This window comes from Anabrus simplex, chromosome 1 (genome assembly GCF_040414725.1).
Source record: "Anabrus simplex isolate iqAnaSimp1 chromosome 1, ASM4041472v1, whole genome shotgun sequence".
Taxonomy (NCBI): Eukaryota; Metazoa; Arthropoda; class Insecta; order Orthoptera; family Tettigoniidae; genus Anabrus; species Anabrus simplex.
Window position 1 is genome coordinate 1,358,912,079 of NC_090265.1, and position 14,971 is coordinate 1,358,927,049.

The 14,971-nt window shown below is 35.8% G+C and overlaps 1 protein-coding gene across 8 annotated transcripts in view; it reads left to right on the forward strand.

Annotated features, from left to right (window-relative positions):
- LOC136858342 (transcription factor SPT20 homolog) overlaps window positions 1-14,971 on the forward strand; it is a 615,333-nt gene that overhangs the window by 333,623 nt on the left and 266,739 nt on the right. For all 8 annotated transcript variants that reach the window (XR_010858631.2, XM_067137808.2, XM_067137810.2 and 5 more), the window contains one exon: window positions 9,357-9,664. Coding sequence is in view for 7 of the 8 variants with exons in the window: in XM_067137808.2 (XP_066993909.2) it covers window positions 9,357-9,664 (308 nt within the window). In the remaining variant the exon portion in view is untranslated. The remainder of the gene's footprint in view (window positions 1-9,356; window positions 9,665-14,971) is intronic.

The window sequence follows — 14,971 nt, forward strand, 5'->3', positions numbered from 1 at the left end:
TCCTAGTAAAGTGCAACTGCAATGGGACTTTGAGTCATGCAGTATACAGGAAACCCACACACAAAGACAGGTACCTACATGCCTCGAAATCAAGAAACATCCGAACAACATAAATTTAGAAGAAGGATATAAAATTAGTAATTCTTGGATGCCTATCATTCATAGTTTAAGACATACAGACCTCAACATAAACACACGGGCCGAAACCCCATTACATAACAGTGCGGGCAAGCCCCCACTACCTGGTTCTGACGCATAACTTCCAGAACGCTCACGAGACAGCCAGGGCTTACGTCAGCCAGAAAGACTAGGATATAAAACAATGTTAGGGCCACTCTAGTAGTGTAAATTGCTGCCTGGGAGACTGATTACCTCGGATCGAGTAGGGGTATTTCAGTCGCCTTGACAAAGAATACTGCCATGTATTCGAAACGTCGGCAAACTGTACATGATGTACAGACAACTACAACACGGTTCAACCCGGAAATTAAACAAAATAATTCTTCGCACCATGGAAGCTTCACCTCTAAGATACGAAACCTTTACGGAGAGGATATTCTCAAAGCTACTAGGCAGTTCGACAACCTTCGAAAGAAAATGAGTAACTACCTGGCTCGGCTCGCCTTTCTGAAATGCTGCAGGGACAGAAGCATTATACCAGCATGCGTGAGACTGAAATATCATACCAAGAACCGACGGACAGACCGTATTCTTCACGAAACCAACATAAAACTCCTCAGAGAACGGATCAGTGACACCAGGCAGACTCTGGACCACCTCAACAATAAATTATTTCATCTCCACCTACAACTTGCCAGCACTTTGTCTCTCAATGACTGGACCACGTTAGACAGCATTAGCAACACACAATCCCAGCGTACACTGGAACTAGCCACTGCCAAACAAAACAAGAATTTCAACCGCCCCCTACTAGAACAGAAACCGAAACCACCTGCTCCACTGCAGAAGAATGTAATTGTTAACCTCACAGACAAGCCACTCAGTGAACCTACTACCTCGGTCTTGAAAAAAGGACTCATCTACGCAGTAGCTCCGAATAGTATACCGATGGAAGAAATAAGTAGCAAACTTGAAATTGCAATCCAACATCTTCCTACCGAATCTGCAGAGGAGATCAGACAGGATGTATCATGTCTACTGAGAACAGCAAAGCCGCCGCCATCCAAGTTGACTAAAGAAGAAATTCATGCCCTAAAAGCACTACATCAAGATACGGAAAATATTACCCTACCCGCAGATAAAGGCAACGCTGCAGTGATAATGACACGCCCCGACTACACTCGGAAAATAGAACAATTACTCACCGATTCTGCATACAGAAAAATAAGAAACCCTACCAACCACATTAAGAACAAACTCCATATACTAGTAAAAAATTCCAGTATCCCAGCCGAAATACAGAAGAAGCTGATATCCTCAGACCCGATACCTCCTAAATTGTATGGCCTTCTGAAAATTCATAAAGAAGGCATACCTCTGCAACCTATCGTGAGCGCTATAGGATGTCCGACGCACGATATCGCCCATTACCTAGCCGGACTGCTTCAGCCACATACAGGACACACTGAAACCTACGTGAAGGACTCCCGACATTTCATTCAGCTCCTTAAGGACCAATCAATTGAAAGTACGGACTTATTAGTAAGTTTTGACGTCGTGTCACTTTTCACCAAGGTGCCGTTAACAGAAGTATTTCCGCTACTAGACCAGAAACTACCAGAAGACCTGTCAACACTAGCTAAAGAATGCCTAAACGCCACTTATTTCTATTTCAACGGGGAGTTCTACGAACAGACAGAAGGGGCCGCGATGGGGTCGCCACTCTCTTCAATAATAGCAAACATGTATATGGAACACTTCGAATAGAAGGCCTTAGCCACATCTACCCTGAAACCAAAATGTTTTCTCCATTTTGTGGACGACACATTCGTAATCTGGCCTCACGTGAGCAATAACCTACAGCTATTTCTCGACCATCTCAACTCTATTCACGCAAATATTTAGTTCACCATGGAAATCGAAGTAGACGGAAAACTACCGTTCCTGGATGTCCTAGTACAGCGCAACTCCAATGGGACTTTGAGTCATGCGGTATACAGGAAACCCACAAACACAGACAGGTACATACATGCCTCGTCTCATCACCCATCACAAAAGCAGGCTGTCCTAATATCACTGGTAAACAGGGCCATAGCGATATCAGACGCAGAGCACCTCGAGGAAGAGAAAGAACACCTCACGAGAACCCTCAAGAAAAACGGCTACTCGCTCAGCTCAATAGCATCCAACGAGCCTTTTAAAAATCAGAAGAGAACAAAGAAAAGGCCGCCGTAGGAGAAAACAACGGGAAAGAAGAACTGACCCGCCCGAAAACAGCGATACTGCCATACATTAAAAATACTACAGACAGCATCGGCAAGATACTGGACAAATACGGCATAAAAACCATCAAACCTCACCAGAAACTAGCCCGTTATCTACCACCACTAAGACACAATAGAATTACAGGCTCCTGGAGTATATCACATTGAATGTAGCTGTGGAGCTTGTTATGTTGGGAAAACAAAATGTCTGATCTCCACCCGCCTAAAAGAACATATCCGTCACACCAAAAACCACAACACAGATATTTCAGCGGTAGCCAAGCGTTCCTACGAAACAAGGCACGGATTGTCATTTGACAAGACCAAGATCCTAGCAGCTATCCCTTGGAATCTGGAAAGGAAAATCCGTGAGGCTATCGAAATCAAGAAACATCCGAACAACATAAATTTAGAAGAAGGATATAAAATCAGTAATTCTTGGATGCCTATCATTCATAGCATATTCTTGTCGAGCTGAATACCGGACCTGTGAAGATTACAAGATTATTTTGTGCATCTACAGAATGGTGTGTTAATGAAGCTATGTAATATAGAGAGAGACTTTCAAAGGTGGTTAAATGAAGAAGTTATATCATGTTCAAGATCATGCTTTCACATCTCTGCACAGTATTTAAAATACAATTTACCGTTGGTCTTTTATAGCTATTGTTGAGAGTTAAGGAGAATTTCCTGTTGTGTATGTTTATCAGGAACTCAAGGGAGACTTCACTAGTTAGTCGGAACATAGAAAGAAGATGAACTCTTCTCAGAAGAACTCTTAAGGTTTCACCTTACTTTTTCCTGCCTGCTGGCTCTTTAGAAATGTGTGCGCGTGCGTCTTGTATTCAGGAATCACTCAAGACAAATATTTTCGCACTGCAAGTTGTGTGGTTAAACTTATTTTTAATATGTATAATTTTTGCTTTCTCAACGATGCATTTGTTTCTACATTCGTCCCTGTTTTTATCTCCTCGTAAGATGTGTATTGTTTAATGCAACACCTTGTGTAAAAAATTGGGTTAAATGAAGGAGTTATATTATATTCAAGATCATGCTTTCACGTCCCTGCACAATATTAAAATGAAATTTACCGTTGGTCTTTATAGCTATTGTTGAGAGTGAAGGAGAATTTCCTGTTGTGTATGTTTATCAGGAACTCAAGGGAGACTTCATTAGTTAGTCAGATCATAGAAAGAATGATGAACTCTTCTCAGAAGAACTCTTTAAGGTTTCACCTTACTTTTTCCCCGCCTGCTGGCTCTTCAGAAATGTGTGCGCGTGTGTTTTGTATTCAGGAATCATTCAAGACGAATATTTTCGCACTACAAGATGTGTGGTTAAGGTTATTTTTAATATGTATAACTTTCCCTGTTTTCATCTCCTTGTAAGATGTGTATTGTTTAATTTCCTGTTGTGTACGTTTATCAGGAACTCAAGGGAGACTTCATTAGTTAGTCAGATCATAGAAAGAATGATTAACTCTTCTCAGAAGAACTCTTAAGGTTTCACCTTACTTTTTCCCCGCCTGCTGGCTCTTTAGAAGTGTATGCGCGTGCGCACTGCAAGTTGTGTGGTTAAGCTTATTTTTAATATGTATAACTTTGCTTTCTCAACGATGCATGTGTTTCTACATTCGTCCCTGTTTTTATCTCCTCGTAAGATGTGTATTATTTAATGTAACACCTTGTGTAAAAAACTGGGTTATATGAAAGAGTTATATCATGTTCAAAATCATGCTTTCACGTCTCTGCACAATATTTAAAATGAAATTTTACAGTTGGTCTTAGCTATTGTTGAGAGTGAAGGAGAATTTCCTGTTTTGTATGTTTATCAGGAACTCAAGGGAGGCTTCATTAGTTAGCCAGAACATAGAAAATGAGAACTCTTAAGGTTTCACTTTACTTTGTCCTGCCTGCTGGCTCTTCAGAAATGTGTGCACGTGTGTTTTATATTCAGGAATCATTCAAGAAGAACACTTTCGCACTGCAAGATGTGTGGTTAAGGTTATTTTTAATATGTATAACTTTTGTTTTCTCAACGATTCATTTGTTTCTATACTCGTCCCTGTTTTTATCTCCTTGTAAGATGTGTTTTGTTTAATGTAACGCCTTGTGTAATATAAATGCCTACATGTTTGCCTATTCCCACATTTTGGCTGATGATGACGCAAATCAGCGTTGAAACTAGTTCCAAGTACAAATACATGTTATAAATAAACTATAACATTTTTGTATTGAAAAGGTGGACCGTTTTAAGTTTTCCTATCATCCTTTCTCAGTTCAATACGGACAAAAATGAAATTCCTAGGTTTAAAAAAAAAATATATCATTCATAGTTCAAGACATATAGACCACAACATAAACACACGGGCCGAAACCCCATTACATAACAACGCGGGCAAGCCCCCACTACCTGGCTCTGACACATACCTTCCAGAATGCTCACGAGACAGCCAGGGCTTACGTCAGCCAGAAAGACTAGGATATAAAAGGCCAAGGTCAGGGCCACTCTAGTAGTGTAAATTGCTGCCTGGGAGACTGATTACCTCGGATCGAGTAGGGGTATTTCAGTCGCCTTGACAAAGAATACTGCAATGTATTCAAAACGTCGGCAAACTGTACGTGATGTACAGACAACTACAACACGGTTCAACCCGGAAATTAAACAAAATAAATGATGATGATGATGATGATGATGATGATGATGATGATGATGATGATGATGATGATGATGATGATGATGTCTTTTCCTTGTCTAAGGTAATGGTAGTATTTCCTTTATCTGCTTGTTAGTTTTTATTTTCTCTTTTAATTGGTTGATTTGTTGGCATTGGGTGGAGTTATTGTTTGGTTTGTTTTTCTGGGTAATTAGTTCGGTTAATTTTTTTGTTTGTTTGTTTCATATCTAATTTCTTCTTGTTGTTGTGCGGGGAGTTTGCTAATCACATGTTCCATTTCGGTAACTAGGGTGTTTAATTTTTCGTATCTTGAGTGCGGACTCCATACGGTTCCTGTCCCTTGCTTGGAGGTAGTGGTTTATCTAGTATCCAATAGAATGCAGCAGTTATCAGGCTATTCAAACTGAAACTATAAAGTGGGTAGTTTCTCCTTGCCGTGACCTCTCCCGAAGCACTCAATATGCCGGGTGCTGAGTACGGCAAATATGTTGCGCTGTTAACTGTGTTTCTGTACAAACATCCTCACTCCAGCTCAATGATAGTGATATTTTTGGATATTTTATCGGGAGACAAGGGTTTAAAAATAAAATGACAGTGATGAAGACTGTGCTTGCAAATGAGATAACATATCGAGTGATAGTTTGGGCAAGATTTTTATTTGTTACGTCACTTTCGAATGCAATTTTTTAGCTGCATTATTTTACTCCAAATACAAACAATAGAACTACTTCATCTCTCCAGAAATTTGGACTTATTTTTTCGTTTAGGCAAGGAGATGCAGGCTGATGATTCACCTGTACTGCAAAAAGAAGGTTGGACTGTGCATAACACAAAGTTTTCTGGGCTACTATACCAAAACAAACTATTCATAAATAGGTACATTTTGTATTTCAAATGTAATGTATTTATTTTGGCTTAAGTAGCCACATTAAATGATTCATTTTTATTGTTTGAGCAGACTTATTGGTATAACTTGAATGTAAAAAAATTCCCTGTAAATTTTTAATTTTTATTTTCCATAAGACTAGCATAATTAAATTACTTTAGATATGTACTTCATGATTAAGATCTTCATTTTGGATAGCGGACACCTTCATATGATACAAAAAATCAGGTACATACTATGTTTCGCTGTTGTGTAATAATTAATTAAAGTTCAGGAAAACACTCAGTTCACTGCCAGGTTCCATGTTTAAAATATGGTAGTGTAAAGCGCTCACAAAATTGTTGAGAAAGGTTACAAATCTCTTCACATGGTTACAAGAGTATTTAGGGGTTTTAGTAAGGATGTGTAGAATAGGGCGAAGTCCCTGGTAAGACCACTTTTGGATGGTTCAGGTGTATGGGATCTACACCAGGACTACTTGATATTAGAACTGGAAAAGATCCAAAGGAAAGCGACATGATTTGTTCTGGGTGATTTCTGACAAAGGAATAATATTAACAAAAATATTGCAAACATTGGGCTGGGAAGACTTGGGAGTAAGGAGATGAGATGCTTGACCATGTGGTATGTAATTATTGTCGACAAATGGGGTAATCCATCTAATCGAATTATAAACTTTCATATGTGGTATATTTCAAGCTGTCATTGGAGAGATGGCTTGAAATTATATTAGTAGAGTGAAGCTTTTAAAAGTAGGAAAGATCATATTATGAAGATCAAGTTGGAATTCAAGAGAACTGTTAAGGAAATGTGAAAAAAATTTCCAAGTTCTTTGATGACGTTTAAAAACCTACATAAACAATTGATAGGGAATCTGCCACCTGTGCAACAGCTCTAAATGCAGATGATTGATTGATTGATTGATTGATTGATTGATTGATTGATTGATTGATTGATTGATTGATTGATTGATTGATTGATTGATTGATTGATTGATGCTATGGGACCCCTATTTCTGTAAGTATGGTCCAGAGAGGTGTCCATTTCATTAAATCAAAGGCCTTGGTGTAATCAATGAAGCACAGTAAGGCCACAACATTGAACTTGATGGCCTTCTTCACAATCTGCCATACTTTCAGAATTTGCTTCCCTTTGATAAAGCCACATTGCTCTTCAGCTTTTTCAGGAAGTAGAAAGTTTTTCAGTCTATTGTGAAAGACATGGAGAAGAATTTTGCTCACATGAAGGATGAGAGCTACTTTTCTATAGTTTGAACATTCAGTCGGTGAAGCATTCTTGTAAATGGGAATTAAGATTGAGTGACACCATTCATCCAGCTATCTCCCAGTCCTCCAGATGGTATTCCATAGCTCTAGAATTTTGTTTGATCCAACTTTACCCATGGCTTTCTGTACCTTGGCAGGTATGCCATCCATCCCGGGTGACTTCCTCGTTCTCAGCTGACTGATATTAAAAGGCACTGTCTCATAGTAGACATCAGTTCCTAACAAGTTATCAATATAAGAAGGCTGATTAAATGTACTATCACTTAAAATAACATCATGAGGAATAGCCCAATAGGAACAATCAATTTGCTGTGCAGGAAGTGGACTTGTGATTGTATTAACATCTGCACAGTTCAACTTCAATGTATAATCTGAGATGTTAGAGACCAAATCAGTGTTCCATGAGGAGTTTACAGACGACACATTGGCATTGCCTGTACCAGTGTAGCCGACAAGCCTTTGTACGGATGCCAAGCTTTTTGACAAGACTAAATATCACAAAGGATAACTGACTTGCTGAGTCCCATAAAGCTTTGACTAATAAAATCTATCATGAACTGTTTTTCACTCCTACACAACAAAGCATTTGAGCCTACCCCCGAAACAACCTTCATAGCAGTGGGTGAAACAGTTGGAGGGGTGGGAGAGTAAACTTGATGTCATAGCATTTCTAATTGTAGAAACTTCAAACATGCAAACACTGATTATTTAGAGTTGGGATATCAGTGGAGGCAAATTTGTTTTCCCATTCACTTCCATGGTTGGACTTGATTTTATTTAGAATCAGTTCCTGTAGCAAAATTTCTAAGTGCAACTTGACGTTCCAAATTGTCAGTAGCTGTAATGTTAGATTTTACTTGATTTATCAATTTGCAATATTCAAAAGAAGATCCAATAACAAAATTACGGGGATTGAGCAAATGTTTTACGTGCTGTGAAACAATCAAGCCTTTATTACTGTACCTTTCATGAATTAAATTCCAAGCAACAGTGAATTTCTTAGCATATATGGCTAGGTTGTCTAGCAAATCCCTAGGTTTGCCTTGAAGAGATAACAATAGGTAGTGTAATCTTCGCACATTGTCAATGTGGGTATTATTAATAACTAATCTTTCAAAGGTGTTCCTGAAAATTAAGTATTTTGTCAAATCCCCCTTAAAAAACAGGCAATTCATTGGGAGGGAGTTTCAAGCTAGAGCTGGATCGAGTAGAGTTATCTGATGCAATGGATGCATTACTAGAACTTCTGGGTCTTTCAGATGAGAAAAGCAATTCTTGAATGCTACCAATTATTGCATGATATCTGTTTTAAAATTTATCATGTTCTCCAAAGTGAGATTTACGAGATTTTGAGTCTAATTTACATTCTATATAGTCCTTACATTACTGAATTCCTTCCAAATTTCTAGCAGCCAATTTTGCCTGGAAGTCAGTTCGTAATGGTTGATGTTACCTTGCTTCAAATAATTTTTGAGCCGAGTTAATGACCTTTTAATTAGGCCACATTTTTTAGCAGCATTTGCTTCGGTTTCGAACACCATGATGAATGGTTCTTGTAATCAGTTACTGACAAGATAATGAAAGAAGTGAGGACTGCAACTATGGTGAATATGCGAACAATAATCTCTATACTGAGTACACTGCATTCATTTCCAATTGTCAGAATGAGTGACTATGTATGAAGTGACCGATCAATGTAAGTAAATGCATACAAGCATGGAAAAATGTATAACAAGTTACACAGGTCCCAAAATATGCAAAATACACTGAGTGGCACAACAGAATTATTACTTCGGAGCTGTATATTGCCCGTGAGAAATCAAGGCAAATCTGTTAATCCTATACAAGGAAAGTGCTAGTAGTAGGGTTAGGGTGTTAGGCAGGATGTCCACCCTGATCAAGACAGGACCAATAAAGACAAATGGAGCAAACTTACAGTACATTTATACAGTACATTTATATTTATTATTGTATCTGGCTTACTTGTGAAGTCAGTTCAAACCTTTTTCTCCTAACTACAGTTAAGTTCATTTTAATATTTACAATCAGTTACATGTTAACTATAACCTGTTTTCAGACTACTGATAGGAAATACATTTAGTACCCTGTATATTTTATGTCAGGTCATCAAGGATTAGCGCCTCCTCCCACTGCAGTGCCACCTCCCAACCAGGCACTTCCTCCAGGATATGGTGGCCAACAGATTTATTTGACTCAAGGAGGACCAATACTACAGCAGCCTCCACCAACCTCGAATGCTCAGGTGCCTAACCAGCCCCAGCCTGTTCCAGGCCCAAATCAAGGTCAAGGAGTTGAACCTCCACAGCCAGTGCCCATGCCAAATCAGCAGACCCAGCAGCAGCTTGGACCCCAACCAGTTCAACAACCCCAGACATTTGGTCAAGCTGTTGCAATCTCCTATCCATATCAGGTATGTCTATGACACTTGTTAGTATATTTGCACTGATATTCATTTAATTTGAGGATAGCATTCCGGCACCATGGCATCTCCAAGTAGTTTGTGGGGCATTAAACCAATAACAACATTATTAGAACATGAATGACCGTGGCCGCTGTAGGTCAACTGGGAGAGCTTCCAATGAGAAATCTGACATTTGTGGGCTTGATTCACACCGGTGTCTAGTTGGTCTTTCTTGTTCTGTATTTAAAATCACTTTGGCATGTACTATATATACTCAACACTATTTCTGAAAAATTGTAATTGCAAAGAAAGCCTGTAGAGTTCTAAAGCCATTCCTAAGTTTGAATTATGTATCAGAATTCCTTGCATTTTCCTCTAATTTCTTACAAAATTGTACAAAACTATTTTAATCCTCCTAGTTAGTACTATATATTTTACGTCCATTAAGATGAAACTTCACACATAAATAGACATGTTTCAACCCGGCATTGGGTCATCCTCAGTAAGATATGTATAATGAATTAAAAACATGGGAACACACAAAATGAAATGTTAGTTAAAAAGTTTGATGTAAGTTATAAAACTGTGAAATGTTGTTCGTCAAAACAGTCTTGAGCTGGAGGTCTTTCTGTTTCAATGTTTTTGTTGTCCTTTGGTGTAATTCAACTGGCTTAGTTGGCTTAGTTGTTGTGTTATGATGTGGGCTAATATACATAAGCATTATTGAAGTTGAACTGTCTGATATTTAGTCTGTAAAAAGGATAATACAAATCGAATTAATGTTGAAAAATGGCGACTAACAGGAACAACATTAAGTTATGAAGAACGAAAATGAACTTGAGTTACATGGCCCGCTTGTGTCACCCGTGTTCTCTGACTACGAAGTCCAGCTCTTGACTGACTTGCTCCCGCAGTCGAGATGCAAGATATGTTGCTACAAGGAAATAGAGTGGGGAAATGGGGCGGGGCTTGCGGGAGAATGGGAGTGTGCAGAATAATGGGGGCAGTGACTGAAACCGAGTGTAATAATTCTGAGTTTGTATGTTCCTGTTTTTTACTACAAATGAGCAGAATAAACGTTTTCCATATTACATTCTTTTTTTATTTATCTCATTTAAGTTGAGGGCTCGGTTCTTATATTGATCCATACTGATGTAGAAATTCTCCAAAATGTTCAGTAGTGGACCTTTTTGTTCACGTTGTAGAATTTTTAGATCTGGATCTATTGTAGTATAGTTGTGATTATAGTCTTTGTGATGGTTACTCATGGCAGAGAAATGATTACATTTTAAAGCGTTGCAATGTTTTGTTTGTCCGACGTAACTTGACCTGCATCCCTTACATTCCAGTTTATATATCCCAGAATTTGTGTATTTATTGCTAGTATTTACTGTGTGAGAGTTAAATAATATTCTTTCGTTAGTGTTGCTGGTTTTGAAGGTAATTTTTTGGTTCAGTTTTTTTAGGATGTTGGTGATTATATGTATGTTATTATTGTTTGTGAATGTGGCATATTTTTCTTTAGTTTTTGACTTTTATTAAAGTAGTTGTGGGATTGTAAGTATGTTTATTGATTAGCTTTTTATAAATTTTGTGCTGAATCCATTGTTCAAAGCTATTTCATGGATGGTCCTGATTTCTTTTTTTAAAATTTTTCTTTGAGGGCGGGATTTTTAAAGCTCTTTCTAACATGCTATTTTAGGCAGCTTTTTTTGTGAGCTTCAGGGTGTATTGAGTTTTGTTTAATGGTGTGAGCAGTGTACGTTGGTTTCCAGTAAATATTAAATGCCAGGTGATTATTCTTATGACGTGATAATGTTATGTCTAAATAATTAAGCGAGTTATTGTTCTCCTTTTCCATAGTGAATTTAATATTCTGATCTAAACTGTTGAGTAGTTCCAAAATTTACTTTCCTTCATTAACGCTGCTATCTATGATGGCTAGCACATCATCGACGTAACGTGTCCGGTATTTTATAGCTTTGATCTTATCTATAATGTTTGTGTGCTCTAAGTGGTCCATATGTATATTCGCCAAAATACTAGAGGACCGTGCTCCCCATAGGTAAACCTGTCTGTTGACAGATTTTATTCTCAAAAATGAAATAATTATTACTTAAAGAGAATTTTAACAGGCCTATTTCACCAATGCTTTGTACTGAATTTGGATAACTTATTCCGTCTCAAATTTATAGTGATTTTAACGGTGATATTGGCATATATATTGACGACATCAAATGAAGGGATCTTGTGGTGTTCTGGTACCTTTATATGTTTTATTCTTTCGCTAAAGTTCTATGGAATTCTTTATCATTGTATTCGCTTGATAGTGATAATGTGTACTAAGGAAATCTTGAATAAAATGAGATAATTTGTAAGTCCTAAAATTGATAATTGGTCGTATACGGAATTATTTTAATATCTTGTAGTAATCGTATAGGGGTGTTAGCCTTATGAATTTTTAATGGAAAATTCTAAATTTCCATGGAGGGAATTAGATATTTTTCACCAATAGAGCATGTCAAAAACATATCAGATGTAAGGTTTTTCAGGCGTTTGCTCTATTAACCAGCGTTTCGTCTTAGGTCTGACACTAGACTCGTCAGAGTGGGATGTGTCAGACCCTACCCATTGATGCTGGGTGTATGCAGGTGAGAGATTTATCTCCCGTATGCAGTTATCAGTCTGTGCCTCTTATATAGGCTTCTGATAAGCTCACGACGAGTCTAGTGTCAGACCTAAGACAAAACACTGGTTAATAGAGCAAACACCTGAAAAGCCTTACATCTGATATGTTTTTGACATGCTCTATTGGCGAAAAATATCTAATTCCCTCCATGGGAATTTAGAATTTTCCATTCGGAATTGCTAGGCGGGCAATAATTCCACTGTGGAGATTTATCTCCCGTATGCAGTTATCAGACTGTGCCTCTTATATAGGCTTCTGATAAGCTCACCTGCATACACCCAGCGTCAGTGGGTAGGGTCTGACACATCCCACTCTGATGAGTCTAGTGTCAGACCTAAGATGAAACGCCGGTTAATAGAGCAAACGCCTGAGAAGCCTTACATCTCATATGTTTATGAATTTTTGGTAACAATTTCGCTATTGGTAACCTAGGGTTCATGGCAATGAGTTTTTTCTTTACAAATTCATTGAAAAGGAAAGTACTAATATTGACTGTTGATTTTAATTCTTTTTGCAGGTTATTTAAGGGATCCTTCTTGATTACGTCAAATTTGTTTTCTGCGAAAACAGACTATGAATTTCATGTTAAATCCGTATTGACTGTTAAAATTCTTACAAAATTGTACAAAACTATTTTAATCCTCCTAGACAATACTATATATTTTACGTCCAATTAAGACGAAACTTTGCATATAAATACACATGTTTTGACCCGGCATTCGGTCATCCTCAGTAAGATATGAATAATGAATTAAAAACATAGGAACACACAAAATAAAATGTTAGATAAAATGTTTTTTAGAAAGCATGGTGAAAGTTAAAACACTTGTGAAATGTTGATTGTTAAAATAGTCTTGAGCTGGAGGTCTTTCTGACATGGGCTGATATACATACGCATTATTGAAGTTGAACCGTCTGATATTTAGTCTTAAAATGGATAATATAAATTGAATTAAGGTTGAAAAATGGTGACTAACAGGAACAACATTTAGATTACCATATTTACTCGTGTATTAGACCCCTGGCATATTGGACCCCCCCTCCTGGATTTTCGAGACGAAGAAAGTGAAAAAAATAAATCTTGCATATAAGACTCCCCAACATAATTTGTCAGAGAACAACAACAATTCTGCTTCGAAGTGGGTACAAGTCTTATTGCAGCTCTGATGACATCGCACAAATTTGTGAATAGTTTCTTCCGTTCAACCTACGCAATGAAAACATGTCGAATCCATGTGTTTCGTAGTTAAGAAATGTCTGCCAACGTAGCGTAGGTCTGCTGCAGCTCTGATGACGTCGCACAAATAGGTGAATAGGCCTAGCTTTGTATCCGACCCGCACATTGCAAGCATGCATCAGTCATGCTGTTTGTCTGTGTTTTTTAGTTAATAATGTCTACCAGCATAATGGTTAGCACAATTAGTTGCTGTTCTCGGGAGTCTGACTTCAACTCCCGGTACCGTACTGCCAGAGATTTACGAATGGCAGGAAGGTTGATATGCGGTAAAAGCGGTACATGTAACTCCCCTCCACTGGGAGTGTGTCTAAAAAGAGCTGTACCACCTCGGGATGAGGAAACGAGTTTACTTTAGTTGAGAAACATTCGTGGTTATTGCTATTTATAGAGCAGGCAAGATCATTAACAAAGTGGTCGTTTGATATCTCGTAACTTGGGCCAATATTTATTTATTTATTTATTTATTTATTTATTTATTTATTTATTTATTTATTTATTTATTTATTTATTTATTTATTTATTTATTTATTTATTTATTTATTTATTTATTTATTTATTTATTTATTTATTTATTTATTTATTTATTTATTTATTTATTTATTTATTTATTTATTTATTTATTTATTTATTTATTTATTTATTTATTTATTTATTTATTTATTTATTTATTTATTTATTTATTTATTTATTTATTTATTTATTTATTTATTTATTTATTTATTTATTTATTTATTTATTTATTTATTTATTTATTTATTTATTTATTTATTTATTTATTTATTTATTTATTTATTTATTTATTTATTTATTTATTTATTTATTTATTTATTTATTTATTTATTTATTTATTTATTTATTTATTTATTTATTTATTTATTTATTTATTTATTTATTTATTTATTTATTTATTTATTTATTTATTTATTTATTTATTTATTTATTTATTTATTTATTTATTTATTTATTTATTTATTTATTTATTTATTTATTTATTTATTTATTTATTTATTTATTTATTTATTTATTTATTTATTTATTTATTTATTTATTTATTTATTTATTTATTTATTTATTTATTTATTTATTTATTTATTTATTTATTTATTTATTTATTTATTTATTTATTTATTTATTTATTTATTTATTTATTTATTTATTTATTTATTTATTTATTTATTTATTTATTTATTTATTTATTTATTTATTTATTTATTTATTTATTTATTTATTTATTTATTTATTTATTTATTTATTTATTTATTTATTTATTTATTTATTTATTTATTTATTTATTAAGTGGCGAAGTTAGGGCTCTTGGCCGTCTCGTACACTTAACCACATACAATTTTTTATTTTAACAGTGTTAATATAAAATATCATTGTAATCAAT